This window comes from Ursus maritimus, unplaced genomic scaffold (genome assembly GCF_017311325.1).
Source record: "Ursus maritimus isolate PB19 unplaced genomic scaffold, ASM1731132v1 scaffold_20, whole genome shotgun sequence".
Lineage (NCBI taxonomy): Eukaryota > Metazoa > Chordata > Mammalia > Carnivora > Ursidae > Ursus > Ursus maritimus.
In genome coordinates, this window is record NW_024424453.1 from 42,051,278 (window position 1) to 42,073,509 (window position 22,232).

General features: G+C 40.2%; 1 protein-coding gene across 1 annotated transcript in view; it reads right to left on the minus strand.

Moving 5' to 3' along the window:
* NEK10 (NIMA related kinase 10) overlaps positions 1–22,232 on the minus strand; it is a 199,701-nt gene that overhangs the window by 45,902 nt on the left and 131,567 nt on the right. Inside the window, exons 25-28 of the mRNA XM_008709406.1 lie at positions 21,506–21,719; positions 6,517–6,700; positions 6,324–6,410; positions 4,783–4,837 (exon numbers count right to left, since the gene is read on the minus strand). Of these exons, the coding sequence (XP_008707628.1) occupies positions 4,783–4,837; positions 6,324–6,410; positions 6,517–6,700; positions 21,506–21,719 (540 nt within the window). The remainder of the gene's footprint in view (positions 1–4,782; positions 4,838–6,323; positions 6,411–6,516; positions 6,701–21,505; positions 21,720–22,232) is intronic.

Consider the following 22,232-nt stretch of genomic DNA (forward strand, 5'->3'; position numbering starts at 1 on the left):
GGGAGATTTCATGTCTGGAGACATCTCGGGAATGGAGATTTGGAGATTCACCTCTGCTTCGTAAATGGCTACAGTTCCAGAGCTGAGGAATAGGGTTCTCTCTACTGATCTGGCACCTCTGCTCTGAGTTTGGCTTTTTGGTGATTCGAGGATGGAGGCCTGAGATCTGAGGAGGAGTTTGGCAAGGAAAGGAGCCCAAGAGAATTATTTGCTGAGTTCATGTCATTTCTGCTAAGTAATTCATAGACGGAACATATACTTCTGAGAGTTGAGAACTAGTTCTCTCTTGGTCTTTCAATTAATTACAGTCCTGAAAAGCATTTCATCATCTGGTGATGAGCTGGATCACCAGTGGTTCTAATGCGATGTTTCCTCTCACCAGCCTTGATACCAGTATTTCTCGAAGGAGGGCAGAAGCTGCCCTTCCTAGCTCCATTTGCCTAGTTCCATTTGCAAGCCTATGCTGAGTTATTAGGGAGGTACCTTGGTTCTTCAGCAGATAATAGGCTTAAATCTGGCCCCTGATATCTGGGTTGACAAAAGCTCAGAATTTATGCTTAAGTTTTCTCTCTGAACTAGTTAGCCAGGACCAAGTTTGAATTCTAAGCTCTAGTAGATATGCTCAGGTCAAGCATGCACTTACCTGTGGGTTTTTCTCAATGAGGCCAATTCTCTTGTGTAAAGAGCCAATAAGGCTCCCCAAGAAGGAGAGCTGCTCTGGGTCTCATTGTCACTGTCTACCATTTCATACATGGCATAGAAGAGCCAAAAATCTCTACCGGCTTGATTTTCTATTTATTTTTATTCTATTTTATAGCTTTGCTGTCTTGTTTTAGATTCTAACTTCTTATTTAGCTTCTAAATATTTTCTATTATGTCGCTTTGTTATTTTCTTTTAGATCCTAACTTCTCATTTCGCTTCTAAATATCTTCTAGTGTGCAGCTTGGCTATCTTCTTTTAAATTCTAACTCCTCATTTAGCTTCTAAATATTCTGCAGGATGGCTTCATATTTCATACTGGTAAACCAAGAAACCCAGAAAAATCCTAAACAAGTTAGATTGCAAATAACTTTAGCTTTATTTAATGTCTTTTAATTTAAAGAATTAGAAATACATTTTAGAGTTGTCTCCTTTTAATTTAGAGAAGCTCTGGGGATTACTTGGAAGGAAGTCAAAAGTCATTAATCTTCTCTCCTCTCATTTGGCATGAATCATAGGCTGTCTTTTGTCATTTCTTCTCTTCGGAAGTCTGCCCTTGTCTCCCTGTTACACTCTGAGTTCCTTGAGGAAAGAGAGCTCGTCTTAAACCAACCTGTGGTCCCTGATGGCATGTCACACTGCACCACGCACAGCACAGCTTTCAAGTATGATTTTAGCTCCAGTCCTATTTACCTATGCACCTTCTGATCCATCAGCCTCAACATTTGGGTCATTGCCCATTTTCCACATGTTGACTTGGTCATTAGCCACAAGTTAAAGTGGTTAATATATTACATTCTGTAATATCCCCTTTTTCAATGAGCTGCAGATTGAACTTCTCCTTTCTGTTGATTCCAGTTTACCCAATTCACTATAAAATGTTTAGATAATGACTAGCTTTTAAAAGCCCTTTCAAACTCTAAAATATGTAGTACATATGTTTCTTTTGTTTTTGAAGGGTTGGACTTCAGCTGAATTCTTGCAAATAAGACAACTTTCCATAAGTCCTTTCAGAAAAAAAAAAAAAAAGACTAGAATCTTTAACAATTTTGAGATGCTTAAATTCATCTGATTGGAAATTCCCATTTTAATATAAAATTCTTTTAACTGGAGAGTAAAACCCATATGTCATAATGTATTTTTGCACTAAAATACTTGTTTTGCATTTCTTCTTCTTTTTTTTTTTAATGTTTTTTTATTACATTATGTTAGTCACCGTACAGTACATCCCTGGTTTCTGATGCAAGGTCTGATGATTTATTAGTTGCGTATAACATCCAGTGCACCATGCAATATGTGCCCTCCTTACTACCCATCACCGGTCTATCCCATTCCCCCACCCACCTCCCCTCTGAAGCCCTCAGTTTGTTTCTCAGAGTCCATAGTCTCCCATGCTTCACTCCCCCTTCTGATTACCCCTCTTTCTTTATCCATTTCTTCTATGCGTTTAAGCAACTTTGTATCACTGAATAAAGTACCCAATAATGGAAAAAAAGCTTTTGATGATGTTCTTAAAAATAGAATCACAAAATTGCGGATAGCTAGATTCCAGAGGGCGCTTGCTAAGTATTTTGCAGGACATGTGGAACATTTTCCTACGTGAACATTCTTCCAAGAAGTTGGATAGATGTCCAGATCAGCTCACAAAAATCTACTGATCTCACGATGTGGTTAAGATAGAAGTTCTGATGCCAGAGTTGAGGAGGGCAAACTTACTCTGTGGTACCAAGCGTTCAGACCCCAGCTCCATAGCCATGTCTCCCAGCCCTGTCTCCTCACCTGCTGGGCTGAAGGAGCAAGAGCTCCAGTGGCTCCAGGCTCCCGTGTATGGCTTCCTTGTCCGTGGAAAATGGGAGCAGAGGTGGTGACTTAAGGACAAGAAGCCAGAAGGTAGGCAATGGGAGGGACCTGCAAGCCCAGGAAATTCCTTGGGGGATCTTGTCATTCAAGTCCCAAGTCCTCCAGAACCCCCATTCTGGTTCTCCATTCTCCTTGGGGTTTGGGACTGGTTCTCTTTCCCCTGCTCTCTCCATGACTTCCAACCACCACTTCTCTGCACATTGGCCCACTAAAAAATGTGTCAGCTTCCCTCAGTGACCTTCTGGTATTTTATACACTCAGATTGGTATTCCTTGGGTTTTTGTTACTAGCAACACTAGAAATGAGTTAGGAAATTGAGAAGTTTCACACTAACCCTTCCTGAGCCTTACATGGGAAAAAAATCAGTAATCAGTGATATCGTATCTTTGACTAAACAAAAGTGATTTTCTACAGGAACCCTCCTTTGCCACTTAACTGAACCCCTCAGGATTTGGCTAGGCAGTTTCTTCGCTCTGAAATTCATCTTCCCAGCAGCACCCCTGAGCTAGAAGTGGCCAAGAGTTCCACCCTGGCTGCCCAGCACCTAGAACCTGCTCCCTCCAGCAAAGAGCCCCTGATGGATGTGGAGGGGTGTCGATGCAGGAGCTCAGCCCTCCCTGCAGCAGTGAGTATGTCCTAATTCAACTCAGGCCCACCTGACTCTCATGCAGGACACTGGATCCTGAGAAAGGTGACACATGGACGGACAAATTGGGAGCTCCTTCCTCCCAGCATCAGGGCCTTTCTGAGCCTGCCAACAGCACCTCTTCCACGGACTGCAGGGGCTCACCTGGCTCTTATTTTGTCTTACGTTTGATTCTCTGGGTTCCTCATTATGTGAGCCCCCAAAACCTTCACATGAACCTCCCTGTTGCACAAGTCAACCAGAGTTGGGTTCTTTTGCCAGCATCCTGGAAGCCCAACAGCTAAAGCACACCCCAGCCTTAGCCTTCTGTCATGTGGCACGCAGCCACTTCCCCGGCCAGGGTCACCCACAGCTCCACAGCCACGCACTTGTGTGTCTCCCAGCCTCAACTGGCGCCTTCACCTGTTTGGTGAAGAGCTGTTTGGAAGTCCTTCTGCCGGTCTCCGCTCAGGTGTCTGCCCATCTTTATATCGGTTCTTCCTTGTTGACCACCGTCCTCAAATCTAGACCATCCCTACAGCAGTGAACATCATCTAATAACCAGAAACCGCCAAGTATGATCTTTTCTATTCCTCTTCTCTGCTTTTCTAGCTTATTTTTATCTTTGCCTCTCTTTCTTCAGACACGGAGAAAGGACTGTCCCTTCACCTTTCCCAGACCCGCTCTCTGGGCTCGAGCTACTCTGTGCCTGTGTACCAGCAATTCCTTTCCCTCCTTCTCTCTCCTCTCCACCTGCTGCCTCTCCTTAGTCCCAGTCACCCCGAAGTCATCCTGATTCCCAGGAGGCCCTTTTCCATCAAACGTCCCCTGCCAGTTAACTGCCCAGCTCACTGGAAGCTTCTTTCCCATCCCTGCTTCTGTAACTTCTAAAAGCACCACAATAGGGCTTCCAGTCCTGTCGACCTCACCCAATGCCACGGAAACTGCCCTCACGAAGGTCACCAGGGACTTGCAAAAGGCCAGACCTCGTAGTTTCATTTTAGTCTTTAGTCCAAGAGGTAACTGTTGCAGAAATTGCCGGTTGTCCCAAAAGAAGTTTCTTTTTCCTTTTAAAACAAAATCCCCCAAACATATTCATCCTGCCTTGCAGCTAGATGTGTTCATACGACTAAGTTCTGGCCAATGGTATGTGAGCAGAAGGGATGAGCACAAGGCCTGAGTCACGTCCTTAAAAGGAAGGAGCATGTCTCCACTTGCCCTTTCCACTTCCTGCTGGCCGGGATGTGGAGGTGATGGGGTCCACGTTTGCCACATTTGCCATCAGGATGAGCCCTATACCCCGGGGATGTGGAAAAACAAGATATAAGGAGCCAGGGCTCCAGATGACCTCATAAAGCATAACTACCTCCTTCTCTGGTCCACGGCTGAGCTCCGACAGGCTAATGGCTTAGCTAAAGATCACAAAGCTAGATTAAACCCAGGTCCAAGCTTAGTACTCTTTCCAGTATGCTGCTTGGTAAAGTGTAATCAGTGCGGGGAGGGTGGCTTCCGGTCCATGGTGACTTCCGGCTACCGGGTTTTAGTTTAGCCACCAATAAGAGCTCTGCAGGGTTCTGGGAGCTCAATGCGTACACACCTTGTTTGGGATTGTCTGTCTCCTCCTGAGGCGCTAAAACTTCTCTTTAAAATGCCTGAAACAAGAACATAAAAATATCTTTACATGTTCCCTGCGCAAATCTTTATTTATTTATTTATTTATTTATTTAAAAAAATCTGCATTCTATTATGTGAGCAATTTTACGTACTCTAAAGACGGCCTTCATTTATAAAAGTATCAGTTAAAATATAATGTTTCAAATTACTGTTTACTCGACAGGATTATATAAGGTCCTTTTTCCAAAGAAAACTAAAGAAGGAAACTCTGTTATTAATAGCTAATAAAGTACAATAAAATGTCTATGTCTACGTCATAATTATCCTAAAGCCCTTGCCAAGACAACTACAAGTTACCACATGCAAGTTTAAGGGTCCAACTTTTCCTTCCTCACTTCCCCACTGACCCTCCCCACTATTGTTACCCAGAACATACAGAGCTGAGTTCATCTCAAAACAGCCAGTAATTAACTGCTTCGAGAGTCTGCTACCTATGCATGAATATTTTCCCTATATGGCTTTCATGTTTTCCCAATCACAAATCAGGACATTTTATCTAGCAGGCAGGAATTTGTGGGGAAAATAGATCAATATTGGAAACTGAGATTGTTCCAGAAAATCTGGATCATCTAGTCACTATTTTATGGACAATTAAGTTTGGAAAGGAACAAAAAAAACGAAGCTACCTCCTTAGGGATTTACTTAGATCCTTAGGAGACTATTTTAAACCTCCTTCTTTTGAGATTTTTGTAATACAGTCATTAATGAGAGGAAATTATTTACACTAAATTTATTTTAGAGTATGTCTACCTATCCTAATTAACATGCCTTCAGCTTACTCTTTTAGGAGAATTATTCTTTCCTCTCCATATTCTATTTTAATTTCTCTTTTCTTTCAGTTGCAGATTTGTTAAATGAATTGAATCCTATCTTTCCTTATAATCTTTACATTTTATCCAAATGTATCTTTTCTTTTCCATACCCCCTACCCCAGTATATTTACTTTCCTGTTTCAAATTAAGAGTCAGAATTAACATATGGACTGAATTTATATATCCTATTTTTTCATAGTACTAAACAATTAAAATATTTATTTTACTTTCGTGTTTGAAGTATAATGTATCTCTTACATAATGGAAATAAATTTGTACAAAACAGTCTACCCAGGACTAATTTCTTCTCCAGGTCTCTAACCCCTACAGAACAGATTCATAAGAGGTCACCTTCGATTATTCCTGTGGTTATTTAATGCGTCTTGAAATTAGTTATCTCTGCTCCCCAGTTAGAAGATGGGTTTGCTGGTGGAAATAATGAAGCTATTCATTTGACAGCTGAGACAACGGAAAACCACAGCACCGGCTGGCCTCCAGGCCTGTCAGAGGGCTGGACAGACCTTCCTAATTAGCACCACCCCTGGAAAACAAACCCCTGCCTTATGTATATGATGGCGGTTACTCAACTCCCAAGTCTGATTCTCAAACTATGACTGGCCGGAACCCCACAGGCCTTGTAAAGAAAACTTACTGAATGTAGATTCTTTTAAAGGACTTGAACTGGAGCTGCTGGAGTTGTCCGAAATGTCCAGTTCATCATCTAGCTCTGAGTACATATCTGCACGCAAATAAAAGAGTGAAAGAAGAAAATAAAGGGCAAATGAGCCTTGAAACAGACAAAAGTCAGGAGGGCATGCACGCTGCCAGCGTTTCCCTAGAAATACCTTTCTCAATCGTTTCCAAGTGGAAGTTCTCCTCCGACAGGATTTCATCACAGGCCCTGTCTTCATCCTTCCCGCACGAGGCCTGGAAGCCCTCAGGGGGCAGGTCTGTGCTTTCAGAAAGTTCGCTTTTCAGGCTGGTGCCCCCACTGCTGCTGCTACTCAAGCTCGCCTTCTCGAAGGTGTCCTGGAAGAGAAAGCCAGCTTCTAGCAGCCGTTCCTGCCTCCTGGAGCAGGACCCAAAGCTTGTTCCAACACATACTGACATGCTGGCTGTGTGATTATACATCTTTGCTCCAAGGTACCATTCATGGTTCTATCTACACATTTGTGGTAGAGTTCGTCCAGTCCGTGACTCCTGAGAAAGGATATCTGGACCACTGGACAAGCAAGAATGGACGTGCCAAGATGCTCAGGGACAGACGTCTGTACAGTGCCAGAAGGAAACGCAGCACTGAGGAAAAGTTGTGTACCAAGGAAGCCGCGATTACTCTCCGTTAAGTTATCTTAATAACATTTGCTCTCTCTGGGGCCCCTGGGTGGCTCAGTTCGTTGAGCATTCAACACTTGATTTCAGCTCAGGTCATGATCTCAGGGTCCTGGGACTGAGCCCCGCATCAGGCTCTATGCTGGGCGTGAAGCCTGCTTAAGATTCTCTCTCTCCCCCCAAAACAAAATAAAATAAAAATAAATAATAATAATAATTTGCTCTCTGAATAAGTCACAGGGATGAAAGGTACAGCATAAGAAGTATAGTCAATGGTATTGTAATAGCGTTGTATCGTGACAGATGGTCGCTACGCCTACGGTGAACAAAGCACAAGGTAAGGAATTATGGAATCGCTATGTTGTACACCTGAAACTAATGTAACACCGTATGTCAACTATACTTCAATAATAAAAAAAAATTGCTATCAAATCTCAGCACCACAGTGGGTAAGGAAGGCTTAGTTTCTTCAAATCTCACGGAACTTAGTAGCAGACACAGCCAGGTGAGGTCCCCTGAAAGATGAAGAGAGAGGTTCCAATGATGACCAATGCTCGCTAGAGACAGGTCCGTGGTTTTTTGTTTCGTTTTGTTTTCAGACACTTTTTTTCAAAATGAAAGTGACACCCACAGCCACCAGGGGCAGGTTCCTAGAAACTCCACGGTGACAGAGTTGAAGGTAAAGAAAATCTAAGACGTTATGAGTGACTAGAGTTAGAAGTCAGCCTCTGAAAGCTTTCACGTGCTTCTGTTCACTAAACAAGACAAAAAATGAAAAGAATATCTAAGACATATTGTGCTATGCAAACCGTCCAATCAATTTCTGCTTGGTATCTCTGTTTCCTGAGAATTTTTTTCATTGCTCTTTCCTCAAGCTTTCACCAGGATGCTTGGAGGTATTCCCCATTCTGCTGAAGCTAACATGAAGCTGAAGGAGCATTTTAATGGCTGGTCCTCCATCCAAAGTCTTCCTGCTTTCGTGACTCAGCACTGTTCACGCCTGCCTTTTGGATCTAGCCTGCTATCTTAGAACCCAAAATGGAAAACGCTCCAGACACCCTTTGGCATTGCTGAATGTGTGCTTCTCTGAAATTTTTCCTGTGCTTACGGCTCATAAGGGGCTTCCAATGCCAGCCTCAGCTCTGCCAAGTTCAGGCCCTGATACCAAATCCAGGAGGTTCCTTCTGAGGCTCGAGACTTTCCTGCCAAACTCACTCAGCTCCTTCCATGTCTGTCCCAACACACAGATCCTTCTTCTTCAAACATCCTCAATTGAAGTCAGAAATGTTCATAGAAATAAATGTAGGGTTTTCTCCTCCTGTGATTTTTTTTATTCAAAATTAATCATCTACTACCCTATTCTATAGACCACAACTGGATTTACAACCCTGCAGGGACAATACACTCAAGATGTACCAATGCTATCAATGTTTTAAAAAAGAGAGAGATCATTTTTGGGTTGACAAAACTTTAATACACTGAGGAAATTAGATGCCAGAATCCATTTATCTCTAAAACCAGCAAAACTGTGGCAAAGGCTTTGTTTCTTTTTAGAACAGGCATGGATAAGGCATTTTTCTTTGGACAAATGGAGGGTGAGGAGAAACTATGAGTTCTGTACAGACATTCCAGACTTGAGGAGCTTTGACTTGCAACCAATACCCAAGAACCAGTTGGGCTGCAAATCAAGTCATTTGCAGCCACCAAAATTATAACCATAAATAATTGGGCCTTTGCTTAATTTCTGATAAAGGGGAATTCACATTCTGAGAGAGATGCTTTTTCGGACTCTGTAAGCATGGAAGGTATGATATAGCAATGTAGAATATATAGTTGTTTTAGTTTTTAAAAACCTCTGTTTCTATAATCTCTTGGAGCAGTTTTCACTTCAAAAAAAATCTACAGAGTTCTGGAACTTGACATCAATGATATGCCACTGTAGACACATTTTCCCGAATGTGATTTCCAGAGTTTTTCTTTGTGAATATTGGAGTACCCAACTCATTACCAACTCTCCCCTTGGAGAACTGGGGGCTATTTTAGTCCCTTTCGCATACCTCCACGCTTTGCATAATGTTTTGTACATAGCAACCATTTACTAAGTAGTTGCTATATTGAGATCGAAGGGAGAAAAGGGCCAGGAAAGCAGGTGAATTCCCCTATGATGAGTACATTTTGTAGCTTCTGGGTAATTTTTTTTTTTATCTTGCCTGTTTATCCAGAATCCTACATTGTGATGTTTCTCTAAGAGTTGAAGAGACTATTTGGTGATATACCAGTAAGTAGGAGTGAATGTCTCCCTTCCTTTTTCCCCTTTGCTCTTAGGAGAAGTTGTGAAACTCCACTCATCTCTATTAGAGATAGCTGGCCTAGCAAAGACAATATGCCTCTGTAACCCAGTAGGCAGTGGCCAAAGGCAGAGATGGTTAAATGTTTTTAGCCTGAGGGTTGAGGCCATTAAGGTATTTTCAAAAGTTGCCTCCAGCAAATACATAAACCTATTAAAGGGAGTTGGGGGGGGGGGCTGCAGCCTTGGGGGATGCATTTGGCTGCTGTCATCTTTTACTTTCTAATTACTTAAGATTTTTCTAGGAATAGGAGAGGGAGTTAACTAGATTTTTTTGGCATCTATATATCTCCTAGGAACGGATGGACACATTCTGTGCATCAATATGGCAGCAAGAAGAAGACAATGCAAATCAGACAATAAAATTATCACTGATATGGAAATCATCACCATTACAGGAGACACTTCCTGTCACAGTGCTGTTATAGGCACAATTACGTTTAGCTCGGTTTTGCTCATTATAATGTAATTTTTTATGTGTGCAGCAGATTATAATACATTTTCAGTTGAATAGCAATTCTAACAGTAACAGACCGACATTGCCTAAATTAACTGCAACAGTAGGGAAAGAATTAAGAGAGTCTATTTTATTAAAACTAGGGCAATTTTTTAAATTGCCCAGAATGTTTTATAAGGAGAGAGAGGGAAAAAAAAGCAAGAAATAAACATAAAGCATAACACTAACTATATCCTGTAGATGCCTCACTTTAGAACCATAAAGAATGCACTATTTCTTTTGTTCTGAAATAGTCATTCTATTTGAGCTGTGTCTTTGCCTAGTTTCTTCTATTTGTTTAGTTAATAACTGTGATCTTAGATACATAAATTTAGGGCTACCCAGTGCTTGACAACAATTCACCTGGCTGAGGTGATCTCTTTTTAATGGCAAACCACATTCTATGCTTTTCATGGATGAGAGCACAAAGAAAATCCAAATAGGAGACAGATCGTTGACTGTATATTATTGTACATAAATTTAGTCCCTACATTTCAAAGTATTAAAAAAAAAAAAATCAGCCAGGGGCAACCTCAGTTGATTAGGCATCTGACTCTTGATTTCGGCTCAGGTCATATCTCAGGGTCCTGGAATCCAGCCCCGCATCAAGATCCACCCTCAACAGGGAGCTGGCTTCTCTCTCTCTCTCTCTCTCTCTCTCCCTCTCACCCTCTGCCCCTTCCCCCACTTGCATGTGCTCTCGCTCTCTCTAGAATAAACAAATAAATCTTAAAAAAGAAAGTCAGCCAGTGTGGCCAAGAGGGCTAAAGGGGTCACATTGACCCAGGCCAAAGCTGACTGGTCTGACCACTTGCAGGTGCAGTAAGAGGTTCCTGTCCAGGACCTCACTCTGGGCCACTTGGTTTTGCCACTACAGAGAGGTGGGCTGCAGGAGCTAGCTTGGAGCCTGGTCCCTTACTATGGTAGCTGGGGATCTTTTCGCTTCAAAGGTGTTTGGTGATACCACTGCCTATTTTGTTGATGAAATCCTGAAGCATTTCCCTGTTCCTGTGCTCCGTACATCAAGTGGAAGAGCAATACGTTCAAATGAAACCAGAAAAATTGGTGTGAGAGGTGCTGGAAATAACTAAGTTTACAAATATTATATAGTGAAGGAAATGTTCTCTTCAAGTTTGGATGTTAATTATTTTTTTTTATTTTGAACTTCTTAACAATATTCATACAAAGCTAAATATTTTACTTTAATATAATTAAATGCATATAATTATGATCCCACTATTATCATGACACTCTCTTAATTAGAACTTCTTAAAAGCACAAGAACATACTAATGAACTGTCACTAAAATAAGTAAATTGAAGGATGAATTCATTATTACAATTCAATCTAAAATTCCACTCTCAAATTTACCATGCTTGATAATGTTTCACTGCCACCCCACAAATAATCTAGTATCTGCAAAAGGTTTTCTATTATTCCTAATTCAAAGACAGGTTTTCTAGAAGAAATAACACTAATAAGGATGAGAAGAACAGTGCCAGAATCTGAAGGTAACCCTTATTAAAAATACAGAAGATACGGTCTACATCAACTGACTGACTACCATTTTGTTTCAAAACTACGTACTACCAAAGGAAAAGATCTGAATGTATATATGAATACTTCAGAGAGCGTTTCAAAGGAGGCCAGAATCAGGTAACATATGGAAGAATCATTTAACATATAGAAGAAACCACACACAGAGAATCACTGAGTGGTCAAGTTTTAAGGCATTCTAATTGGATTGCTCAAAGACAAGAAACGTAATTGAAAAGCAGCACTGCCTAAGGTATGAAACGGTATGGAATTAGACATGGGTTGCATCAATATGAACAAATCCCGCAAATTAGAACCCCACTGACTGTTTCATTTTTCATACAGAATTACATAAGGGAAGGTCTAGTTCTTGTCAAACCACACACTTAGAACATGACATCAAAATACCAACCTGATTAAATGCCAATAAACAAAGAATTAAAAATCAAGGAAAAGAATCACCATCATCTTTTATCAATCTCCCCGCTTCCGTTCTTGGCTCTCAGCAGTCGATTCATACACAGCAGCCAGCTGTATCATTTGCAAATATTACGTCACCCCTTGGCTCAAAACTCACATCACTCAAGTCTGTCCCATGGACCATAGCATCCTCATATCCTACTCCCTCCCCCTGCTTCACTGTACTCCAGCCACACAGGCTTCCTTGCTTGCCCTTTAAGTCTGGCGGGCATGCTCCCATCTCCACATATTTGGACTTGCTGTTCCTTCTGCCATCAATGTTGTGCCTCCAGATATTTGCAAGGCTCACACTTTTAAGGTATTCAGGTTTCTACTCAAATCTCATGCAGTTATGGTGGCTTTCCATGACATCCCTATTTAAAACAACCTGTCTTTCCACATCTACTAATCACTATTACTTTGCCTGTCTGTTTTTGTCCCTGGTACTTAAGTGTATATTAACTCACTTACGATTTGTCTTCCTCCACTGTGAAGATGGAGTTCTTCTTTTTATTGTTAAAACACCACTAAACTAGTCCCCAGAAGAGAATAGATGCTTGATAAACTTTGTTGAAAAAGTGAAATAAATTTTTCAAAGTATTTCAAAGCTCTTCTCCATATTAAAACAAATGGTAGAAATCAAAATAGCAGCATTATTTTTTGAAGAAACTGACAAACTGATTCTAAAATTAATAAGTAAATATAACAGATGTAGAATGGCCAAATCAAATTTGACAAAGAAGAACAAAATTGGAGCACTTATACGACCTAATTTCAAGACTTATTAAAAAGCCACAATAATCAGTCTGGTATTGGCCTAAGAATAGATACACAGATCAATGCAACAGAATAGAGCTCAGAAATAAATCCCCATATACAGCACCAAATGATTTCCAACAAAGACCTGTAGTAAAATCAGTGAGGAAACATTAGACATTTTAAGAAATGATGCTGGGAAAACTGGGTACCCATATGGAAAAAAAATAAATGTCGATCTTTTCACTATTCTATGCATGAAATTAAATCAAAATAGATCATAGACCTAAACATAAAACGTATTACCAGAAACAATTTACAAAAAGAAAAAAGAGCCAATTTTTGCAGCCTTGGGATAGGCCACAATTTCTTTAACGGGTTATAAAAAGCACTAACAACAAAAAAACCCTAAAAATTTTAACAAAATTAAAATTTAACAAAATTTCTGCTCGTCAAAAAAAAAGAAAAGAAAACCAGTCAAGCCATAGACTGGGGGAAAAAAATCTCCAGTACATACACATATTTGACAACAGAGTCATATCTGGAATAAATTAGGAACTCCTAAAATCAACAAAAACGGACAAATAATTCAATAAAATAATGGCCAAAGATTTGAATAGATACTTCACACACACACAAAGAGATACATAAATGATCAGTAAACACACGTAAAAGTGCTCAACAGCCTTGGGCGTCAGGAAAAATGCAAATTAAAGTCACAAAGAAATACCTTTCTATGCCAACTACAAAGATTAAAATCTAAAAGACTGACAATACCACATGTTTAGGAGAACGTGGGACAATTGAGCGACGCTCATACATTGCTCCTAAAAAGGCTAAGCAGTACAATTTCAGAGAACTGCTTGGTAGTTTCTTTTTAGGGTTAAGCGTACACCTTCTGACTCTGAAATTCTACTCCTAGGTATGTGTCTAAGAGAAATGAAAGTACCTGCACAAGGAGACTTACATAAGAAAATTCTAGCAGTCTTAAATAAAACCCCAAAACTGGAAACAACACGGTGTCCATCAACGGGAGAATAAATTATGATATATTCATACAACATAAACAAATTACTCGAACGATATAAACAAATTACTCCTATACACAGCATCATGGATGAATCTCACAGACATTAGGTCACGTGAAAGAGGGCAGATGCCAAAGAGTTCATACTGTTTGTGATTTATATGAAGTCAAACAATAGGAAAAGTAATCCATAGTGTCAGAAATCCTAACAGGCTGTCCGTGGGCAGGGAACTGTATGGGAAGGGGCATGAGGGAAATTTAGGAGGTGATAGAAATGTTCCGAATCTGGTTTTGGGTGCAAGTTAACCATGTGTCAAAAGTTATTAACCTAAGTAATTAAAATTTCTACATCTTACTGTATGCAAATTATATCTCCATAAACAAGGGGGAAGTTATAGTGTGGATGTGAGAATTGTGTATTTTTTGTGCGGGAGCCTAAAAGGCACTGCTTTATTTTCTTAAACCATAACAAGTATAGAACATTGCCAAAATAAGTCATGATTTTTCCCAATACTTCTTTCACTGCATCATTATTTGTTGCATTTTCACAGCCTTGGGGGAAATTCAGTCAACAATTAATCAGACAATAAAAGCAAAGATGTTCACAAAAATATTGTCCTTTTCAAATACATCATTTTCTACATGGCTTAATTTAATCTCTTAGCAGAGGATTGCAGACACACGCCTTTAGTGGCATGCTCAGCAATTGTAAATGACATATGGTATAATAAAAATAAAACAACTCAGATAAATAAATAGCACAACAGTTTTTTAAATTTGCACTAAGAAAATGAGAATCAGGTACTTGCATATTTGCTCAATTCCTAAGTGGTCAACTTTAAAGATATTTGAGAATTTAGGATAAATACCAAGTGCTTGTCAATAAAGTTTGCCAAGAATGTATTACTAAACTACAAGAAGAATTCTAATTCTTTAAGAGAAATTATAAAGGGATTGTGGATTTAGAAAATAATCTTTGTTGACAAGTGCTCTACTAGCTGCTTCCACCACCCCCAAGGTAGATGGAATTTAGGATAATAATTATGTGCACAATAGTTTGACATCGTGAGACTATCACAGAAATCTTCCTTTTTGTAACTCACCAAAAGCTTAGAGTACATTTCTAGGACTCGCTATGGGAACATTTACTCATCATCTTTAGCATGAGATAATTTATCAAGATCAGATGCGATTTTTTTTTTTTATTTATTTATTCGACAGAGATAGAGACAGCCAGTGAGAGAGGGAACACAAGCAGGGGGAGTGGGAGAGGAAGAAGCAGGCTCCCAGCGGAGGAGCCCGATGTGGGGCTCGATCCCACAACGCCGGGATCACGCCCTGAGCCGAAGGCAGACGCTTAACCGCTGTGCCACCCAGGCGCCCCTAGATGCGATTTTTGAAAGATCATCTTGGTAGGCGCATAGAGGATGGTTAAGGGAGGGAGATGATTCTAGATAATCTGCGTAGAATGGGTTCGATCATTTGGAAGGTCTTCAAAGCTGAGGCTTCTTTGAGATGAAAAAGAAACTCCATCTGTGGCTAGCAGGTTCAGCCCATGTCCAAGAGTCTCAACCTGCCCTTCCTGACAGCCTACCCTATGGATTTTGGACTTACCTAGCCAACCCCCACAATCGTATAAGACAATTCCTTGCAATCAATGTCTTCATATGTATCTCCTGGTACTGCTTTATACATTCTGTGTAGGACTGTTGTGTACATGGTATAGTATTAGCATCCCTGGCTGCCTCCCCTTACATGCCAGTAGCAGTCAACGTCATTGTGATAAACAAAATGGCTCACCCTCCACATACACACATTTCCTGATGACCCTGTAGACAGTGCAGAGGTGGTACATTGAATCACTGGTAGGGTTGAGGAGGAGACTAGAAACAAGAAAGTTGGATATTGCAATGACCCAACGTGAGATAATGAGAATGAGAATTGGAAGATGGATTTGTCAGACATTTCAAAAATAGGACTGGCAAAAGATTGCTAATGAAATGGATGTAGGATCTGAGGGAGAATGAATTGAAAATGTCCAGGTTTCAATTAAGGTGATGAGGTGTAGAACAGGACTGGGTTAAGGAAAGAGACTCCATTCACTATGGGACTTGCTGAGCATGAGGTATCCATTTGACATACGGGTAAATGTCCAGGTCAAAATTTAGGTCTGTCATGCAGGAAAGGCTGCAATCAGACATATACGTTTGGAGGTCTTCAGAAAAATGGATGTTGTAAAACACATCTCAATGTATTTTGCCTTCTTAGAAAATATCGTGTACTTTTCCACCCAGAACACTTATACTATTGAGACCAGGCCAGGAGGCTGGGGCTTATAAATCCAAGGAAAAGGATGAATGAAGAACACTTGGGGAAAGAGGAGGATGTGGTAGAAGGGCAGTTTCTAGCAGTGAGAATGGGGAACTGGGAAGTCTTTCTGAAGCTCAAGGAAGGAGCCAGATAGAAGGATAGAAGATAAGAAGGCAGGTTCAGGCATCCTTGTTTTTCCTCCTCACATTCTCTCCAGCAGAGGTGAACCTTGGGAGTGGAGCAGACCAGAAGGTTTGAGGGAACAATTCAGGTTCAGCCAGAAAAGACTGGAAGTTTCAGAGAAGCTTCATGACCATCATGCCACTATATGCTATATAGCTAATATGGGTATTTAATATAGGGCCCATGAGGGGCCACACGCTGTGTTCACTGTGGTATCCCCTGCACCTAGAATAGTACCTGACACCTAATAGGCGCTCAATAAATATTTGTTGACTGGATAAGGTAGGGCTGATATTGTGCCCCCACTCCCGGTTTGTTCCCCATGGAATCCGAAGTTCCCACAGGTCACAATGGGAATGTAGAAAATGGATAGTGCTCACTGGTGAGTCCACCAGGTTATCACTGCATAGAGCACAGAGAAGAAGCTCAAACCAGAGATGCCATGGTAGGTCCCCCAAAGCCATAGGGATAGGTTCACCTCATCTAAAGTCAACAGAAGCCAGAAGAAGAAGAAGGCAACACACAGAGCCCCCTCCCATCAGCGTGAGGATGCCTAAGCTTCCTCCTGTATCCAGTTGCCATCTTGGGGGAGGGAGATGGAGTGGAGGACCCTTGAAACGGGAGAGAAACTTTGAGTCCAAAACAGCTGATATGTGCTAATGCCGATCTCCCCCATTTTCTGCAATCAGCAGGAACAGGGGTTCAAAACAAAATGATATGTGATTACAGAAGATTAAGTTCCCATTTCATACAACCAATTTTTACCCAAATTCATATGAAATGAAAAACCATGGACCTGGACAGAGCTCACTCAAGAGAAGAGCAAGAGGAGAAGAGAACATCGAAACTTAACAGAGTCCAGGGTTGGAAGACAGAACAAGAAAAAAGTGTTCAGGGACATAAGATGGAAGCCAAGACAGAGGAGCGTGGTTGAAACCACAGGGGGAAAAAAAGTTCAAGAGGAGATATGAACGATAAGGAAGAATTCACCCTTAGTTTGATAATTTGGTTGTTAGTTACCCTGGAGAAATACAAGTCTTTGGTCCACAATACCCAGGATTAAATCCAAACGCTAGGTATGGATACAATGACTAGGTATTCCAAAAACTTCTGCCACCTAGACCAGACTACTTTCCCAGACTTTCTAAACTATTCATATTAAAATACGCATTATAAATCAGGAGACCCACCTTTAAGTCCAAGGTCTGAAACCAGCAAACTAGCTTGGTGACCTTGGACAAGTCTCTTCTCTTGGTTTCCTTTCTCTTGCCTCTTAAGTTAAAGCATAAAACAATACCATTTCTAAAATGTGATTAGTAGTCCAAGTATGCTAAGCTGGTATATCTAGAGCTCATGCACTTTTGCTATTCTCTTCCATCCAGGGTGACTTCCTTACCTACTTTCAAGGCCCAAACTTACCCCACTTGTTTTGGGAGCCTCCCTGAACTCAATCAGCCAGAGATCCACTTGGTATTTACCCAGATTTCCTCCTGCATATATGTTTTGGCTTCCCAGGTAGACTGTATAAATCACTTCACGACTGAGACCACTCCTTATAATTTTTTATAACCTTCACAATAGCAAGCACGATGTCTTACATTCAGAAGATATTCAACAATTCTTTGTTCTTCTATTAATTATAAACTGCAAGCATTTTCAATTTTTCTCTGTTTGTGTAAGCTTATGGATGTGAAAGTTTTCCAGACTGAACAAACTCACTCTGCTAGTAGAAAGAAATGTCATGTGGCTTTAAAACAGAGGTGGTGAAGATAAAAGTCCCTGTGGATATCACCGGAAGAGAAGTGGGAAATCCCTGCAAAACTCACCCTTCAAGAACATGCTTCTTTCACGATTACCCTTCAGTCTTCCTGGTACATTCAACTCTGCTCCATTTGTACACATAGAAATTTGCTTTATTTACCAATGTTAATACCAGTCTACAGCTGAAGCCACAAAACCCCAGCAATCTAAATGAAATTGAAGTTTTCTACTGATTATCTACATTTTTCCAGACTGGGTTTTAACATTCATCCTTGCATTTGCTGGTGAGGATCTAAGCAGCGTGCTGTGTAGAAATGTCTGCAACTGATTTTTCTGTCTGGGATATAAGATAACAGCCAAAGGGCAGCTAGTCTGTGTATTTAACACGTTGTGCATAATGCCAAAATGCCAATCATGATTTTGACTACTACAATGCCACAGTACCCTCTGTAGCAAATAGACTTCTATTATTACATATTTAAGTAAAAATTACACCTTATTTTTCTGCTTGATTCTTATTCTTGACCCTGCTCTCCAACTCATTTCTTATTTTGAATAAAAAAAATTAGAAAGCTTAACAGTCTTCAAAAAGAAAGTTTTGCTCTTCTTTCATAGAGTCTAAACCACAGTACACAGGAGTGAACTTTATTAGTGAAGATGTCTCTGTCCTTTTGAAATGTATATTAATACCTGTCTTTACTAGCCTATTGCCATAATTAAGAATAAGCTAATATGTGAAAAAGTAAGTAGCATACACCCCATGACATAAGAGTCCTTAATGTTTCCGATTAATTGTTTGCTCACCCGCTAATTTGCAAAATTCCAGCAATTCACAACGGATCTCCTTATCAGTGCTGAGAATTCAGGAAGTTCTACTGCACTCACTAATTTCTCTTTCCTTTGACTATTGCTTATCTTTGAATTGTGTAATTGTATTGTTGATATTAACTGCTCTGGGAGACATTCCACTGTATTTGAAATGAAACAATCATAATACTATAACAATACTTAAGAAAAAAAGAGACATAAAATTTTAGACCTGTAATTTTTCCATCAGCAATGGTGTTGATGTAAATTTTTAAAAAATAATAATTGGTACTTAGCAAGGAAAATGCTAATTAACTGCATGCTGTCTTTTGATGAAATGTAATCATATTTCCTTCTCAGTTCTTTAATAAAGCTGCACTTTTCTTTTTAGCTAACATTTGATTAATCCAGAGATGAGAAATTATCAGTATACATAAAATAGTGCAAAAGGAGAAGATCCCTGATGGTTCTGTAGAAGGAGTGATATAAACTCTGCCTAGAAGTAAAGCACTTCTCTATGGTCCTTATGAGACTGAATGCTCCGCGAGGGCATTGAGGCTGGCTAGCAGCACGTGCTCAATAAATACTGATTAACTGCATGAAAACCACACGTGGATTTAGCACTAATGGACCAGTTAATACTAGATCAGCAAGTTGCATCCACACTATTTTTTTAACATAATTACTGCTCATTTTATATAACTGGTACTATCTTATAATTTTGTGCCACTTTTTAATTTTATTTATTTAATTTAATTAATTAATTAATTTATTTTATTTTAGTAATTAATTAATTAATTAATTTAATTTTATTTATTTAATTTAGTTTATTCAAACACATTTACTTATTTAATTCTACTGCTTTCTGTAATAGGCAATATTTTCCCCCTAATTTATGGATGAGTACAGAACTTCTAGAACCTCAAAACTCCCTTGTCGGCCATAGACATCTCCCTTTGTTTAACCCCGTCATGGCCAGAGAGCTAGGTTTCTACAGTTAAAATGGTCCTCCAAATACATACTGAAATATTGATGGATGAGATGATATGGTGTCTTGGGTTTGGTTCAAAATAACCTACGGAGAGCAGGCAGTGGGTAGCGGGTGGGCATAAAGACAGTATGATTGGCCCGAGGCAGCAAATTCTTGAAGCTGGGGGATGGCTACAAGAAGTACTATCTCTATTTCTGTAAATGTATGAAATTTTCCACAGTAAGAGTTTAAAAAACAAAGAGCGGAGAAGTAAATAAATAAATAAAAGTCATTCTCAAGGTGTTTTGCTAAAGATAAGAGGATTTCTGCTGTTAGATTTTAAACTAACTCCGTCCACCCTCACATCAGCTACAGGAATCTAATATAAACCGACTCTTTTATATCTAACTGGAAATTGGCTAAGTAGCTTTGCAGCGCAGAACTTAACAGAAGGCCTCAAATACTTAAGATATATAGAAATGGCTAAATCTCTTGCGTTTTAGCTTATTGGGAACACTGTTCTCTGAATGCAACATGACATGCATAGAATGGTGTGTTTCTCACTGTTGCCTACTTTTTATGAAGTCAGGTAGCAAAATAACAAGAAAAGTGAACTCTAACTCGCTGTATATAAGATTTAACTGTGTTCAGCAAGAGCCATAACTCCAAGTTACATGCTCCCAAACGTAAACCAAGGCCTTAGATAATCACCAAGGATTGTTTTGTGAAATTACAGCTGGGCTCAGCAAAGCAATAAGGATGAGATTTTCACCCCCCAAAGAAAATTACACTGAATCTTCAACTTCCAGATTCCAAGGATGTCAAAACAAACACACCACAGAGTAGTGCTTTCCTTTTAATAGAAAGGAGTTCGATGGAAACTCTGTTATCTAAGAAATCAGAGGAAGGAGGGAAGGAAGGAAGGAAGGAAGGAAGGAAGGAAGGAAGGAAGGAAAAGAAATCACAGCTGTCTCTTCTTTGAAATCAACTCTTCAAATTATTTTCCCAGCTGAGGCAGAAAAGGCCTTTAGGGTCCCGGAAAGGAATTTGATGACCAAGTACCTTGATTAAGAATGGGTGTTATGACCCTATTTCCTTGGGCCCCATGCCCAAGAGGGAAGAAAAGAATATTTACCAGGTTGAAGGGTCCCTGACTAGCTCCCTGCTTGGGGGAGCCCGGAGCATGAGCACAGGATGGATCATGGGTCACGAACGAAAGCACAGGGGTAAAAAGAGAGACAGTAACAAGAGTATTGCTGGCATGGTCACTTGCACATGGGGACATTTGTAGCTTTTCCCTTTTTCAAGCTCTGCTCAGAAATAAACTTAAATATCAAAATAATTTAAAGGTTACCGGCAAGAAAAATTAAAGGACATATTCTTATTTGAAGCATGGCAGCATCGTTACCACCACAAACAGTAATAAAAGCAACTGGACTAAAAAGACAAAATTTTAAGGCAATTATTATTTCCTTCTCTGATTAACATATAACATTTTCATTCATATTCCCCAAATTAGATTGCTAAAGAAATAAAATATACATATTCACTGCTATCTATACAAAGAGCATAATATAAGCTTAAAGAATTGTTAAGGGATCTTTTTGATGCCGCTTCTTTTGCAATATACAATAAATTGGGGGTAGTTCATTGGAAACTCACTTATATTGACTTTAATTTCAATTATGAGATCTAGAAAGGGATGCAAATATGGAACTATACAACAGTGAAATACAGCATGCAGCAATTAATATTTTCCTAACTTAGGATAATCTTCCCTTAAGACAAGCCTGAACCACTTCAGATGACCTTATTGGAGTATATCGCGAGGACACTGACAGCTGTGCACTTACATGACATAACAGAGCCAGCTCATGATGACATGTGACAGCATTCCGGTTGGCTTCCATGAAGTACCTCTGTGTGCGCTTCCGTTCCCGTTCCAGCTTCTTCTCCAAAGCCAGCTGGGATGTAGATAAGTTGTCTAAATACTTCATCATGACGTCTGATATCATCGAGCTGACTTCTACGATATCTGGGCGGGCTTCGGCATCAGGAGTGAGGCACCTAAGAGAAGACAAGCTGATTACAGCACTCTGGTCAATGTCAGGACCAGGCCACGGGTGTGGAGGGTCAAGGTTAAGCCCCACTGTGTGTCCACCATGTGTTCGCACCCAAGAGCACCTGGGATAAGATGGACATCAAGCACAGTTTGGAATCCAAGACTTCTCGAAAGGTATTTGGAAAGTTTGGGAAGCAGAGGGAGGCAGCACTGTTCTCTTTGCCGTGCGGCTGTCAGGCAAGGGCTACTGGCTGAGCATGAAGCTGCCCCTTGCGTCTCAGGATAGGTAGATACAGTCATCTTCTCTTGTGTGAACTGGTTATTTTCTATAATCACTGCTAAGTCATTGGTCAGTGAAACAAAGAAGGATCCCAAGAATGTAGGCCCTGATGCACCAAATGGAAGGTGGGTTTCTAGGGGGTCACGACTTACTGGCCTTTTCTAGCTGTATAGCAGCAATACCAACCTAACTTGATTAGTGTATGTCTTACAAAACAGGAGTCATAAAAATAAAATGC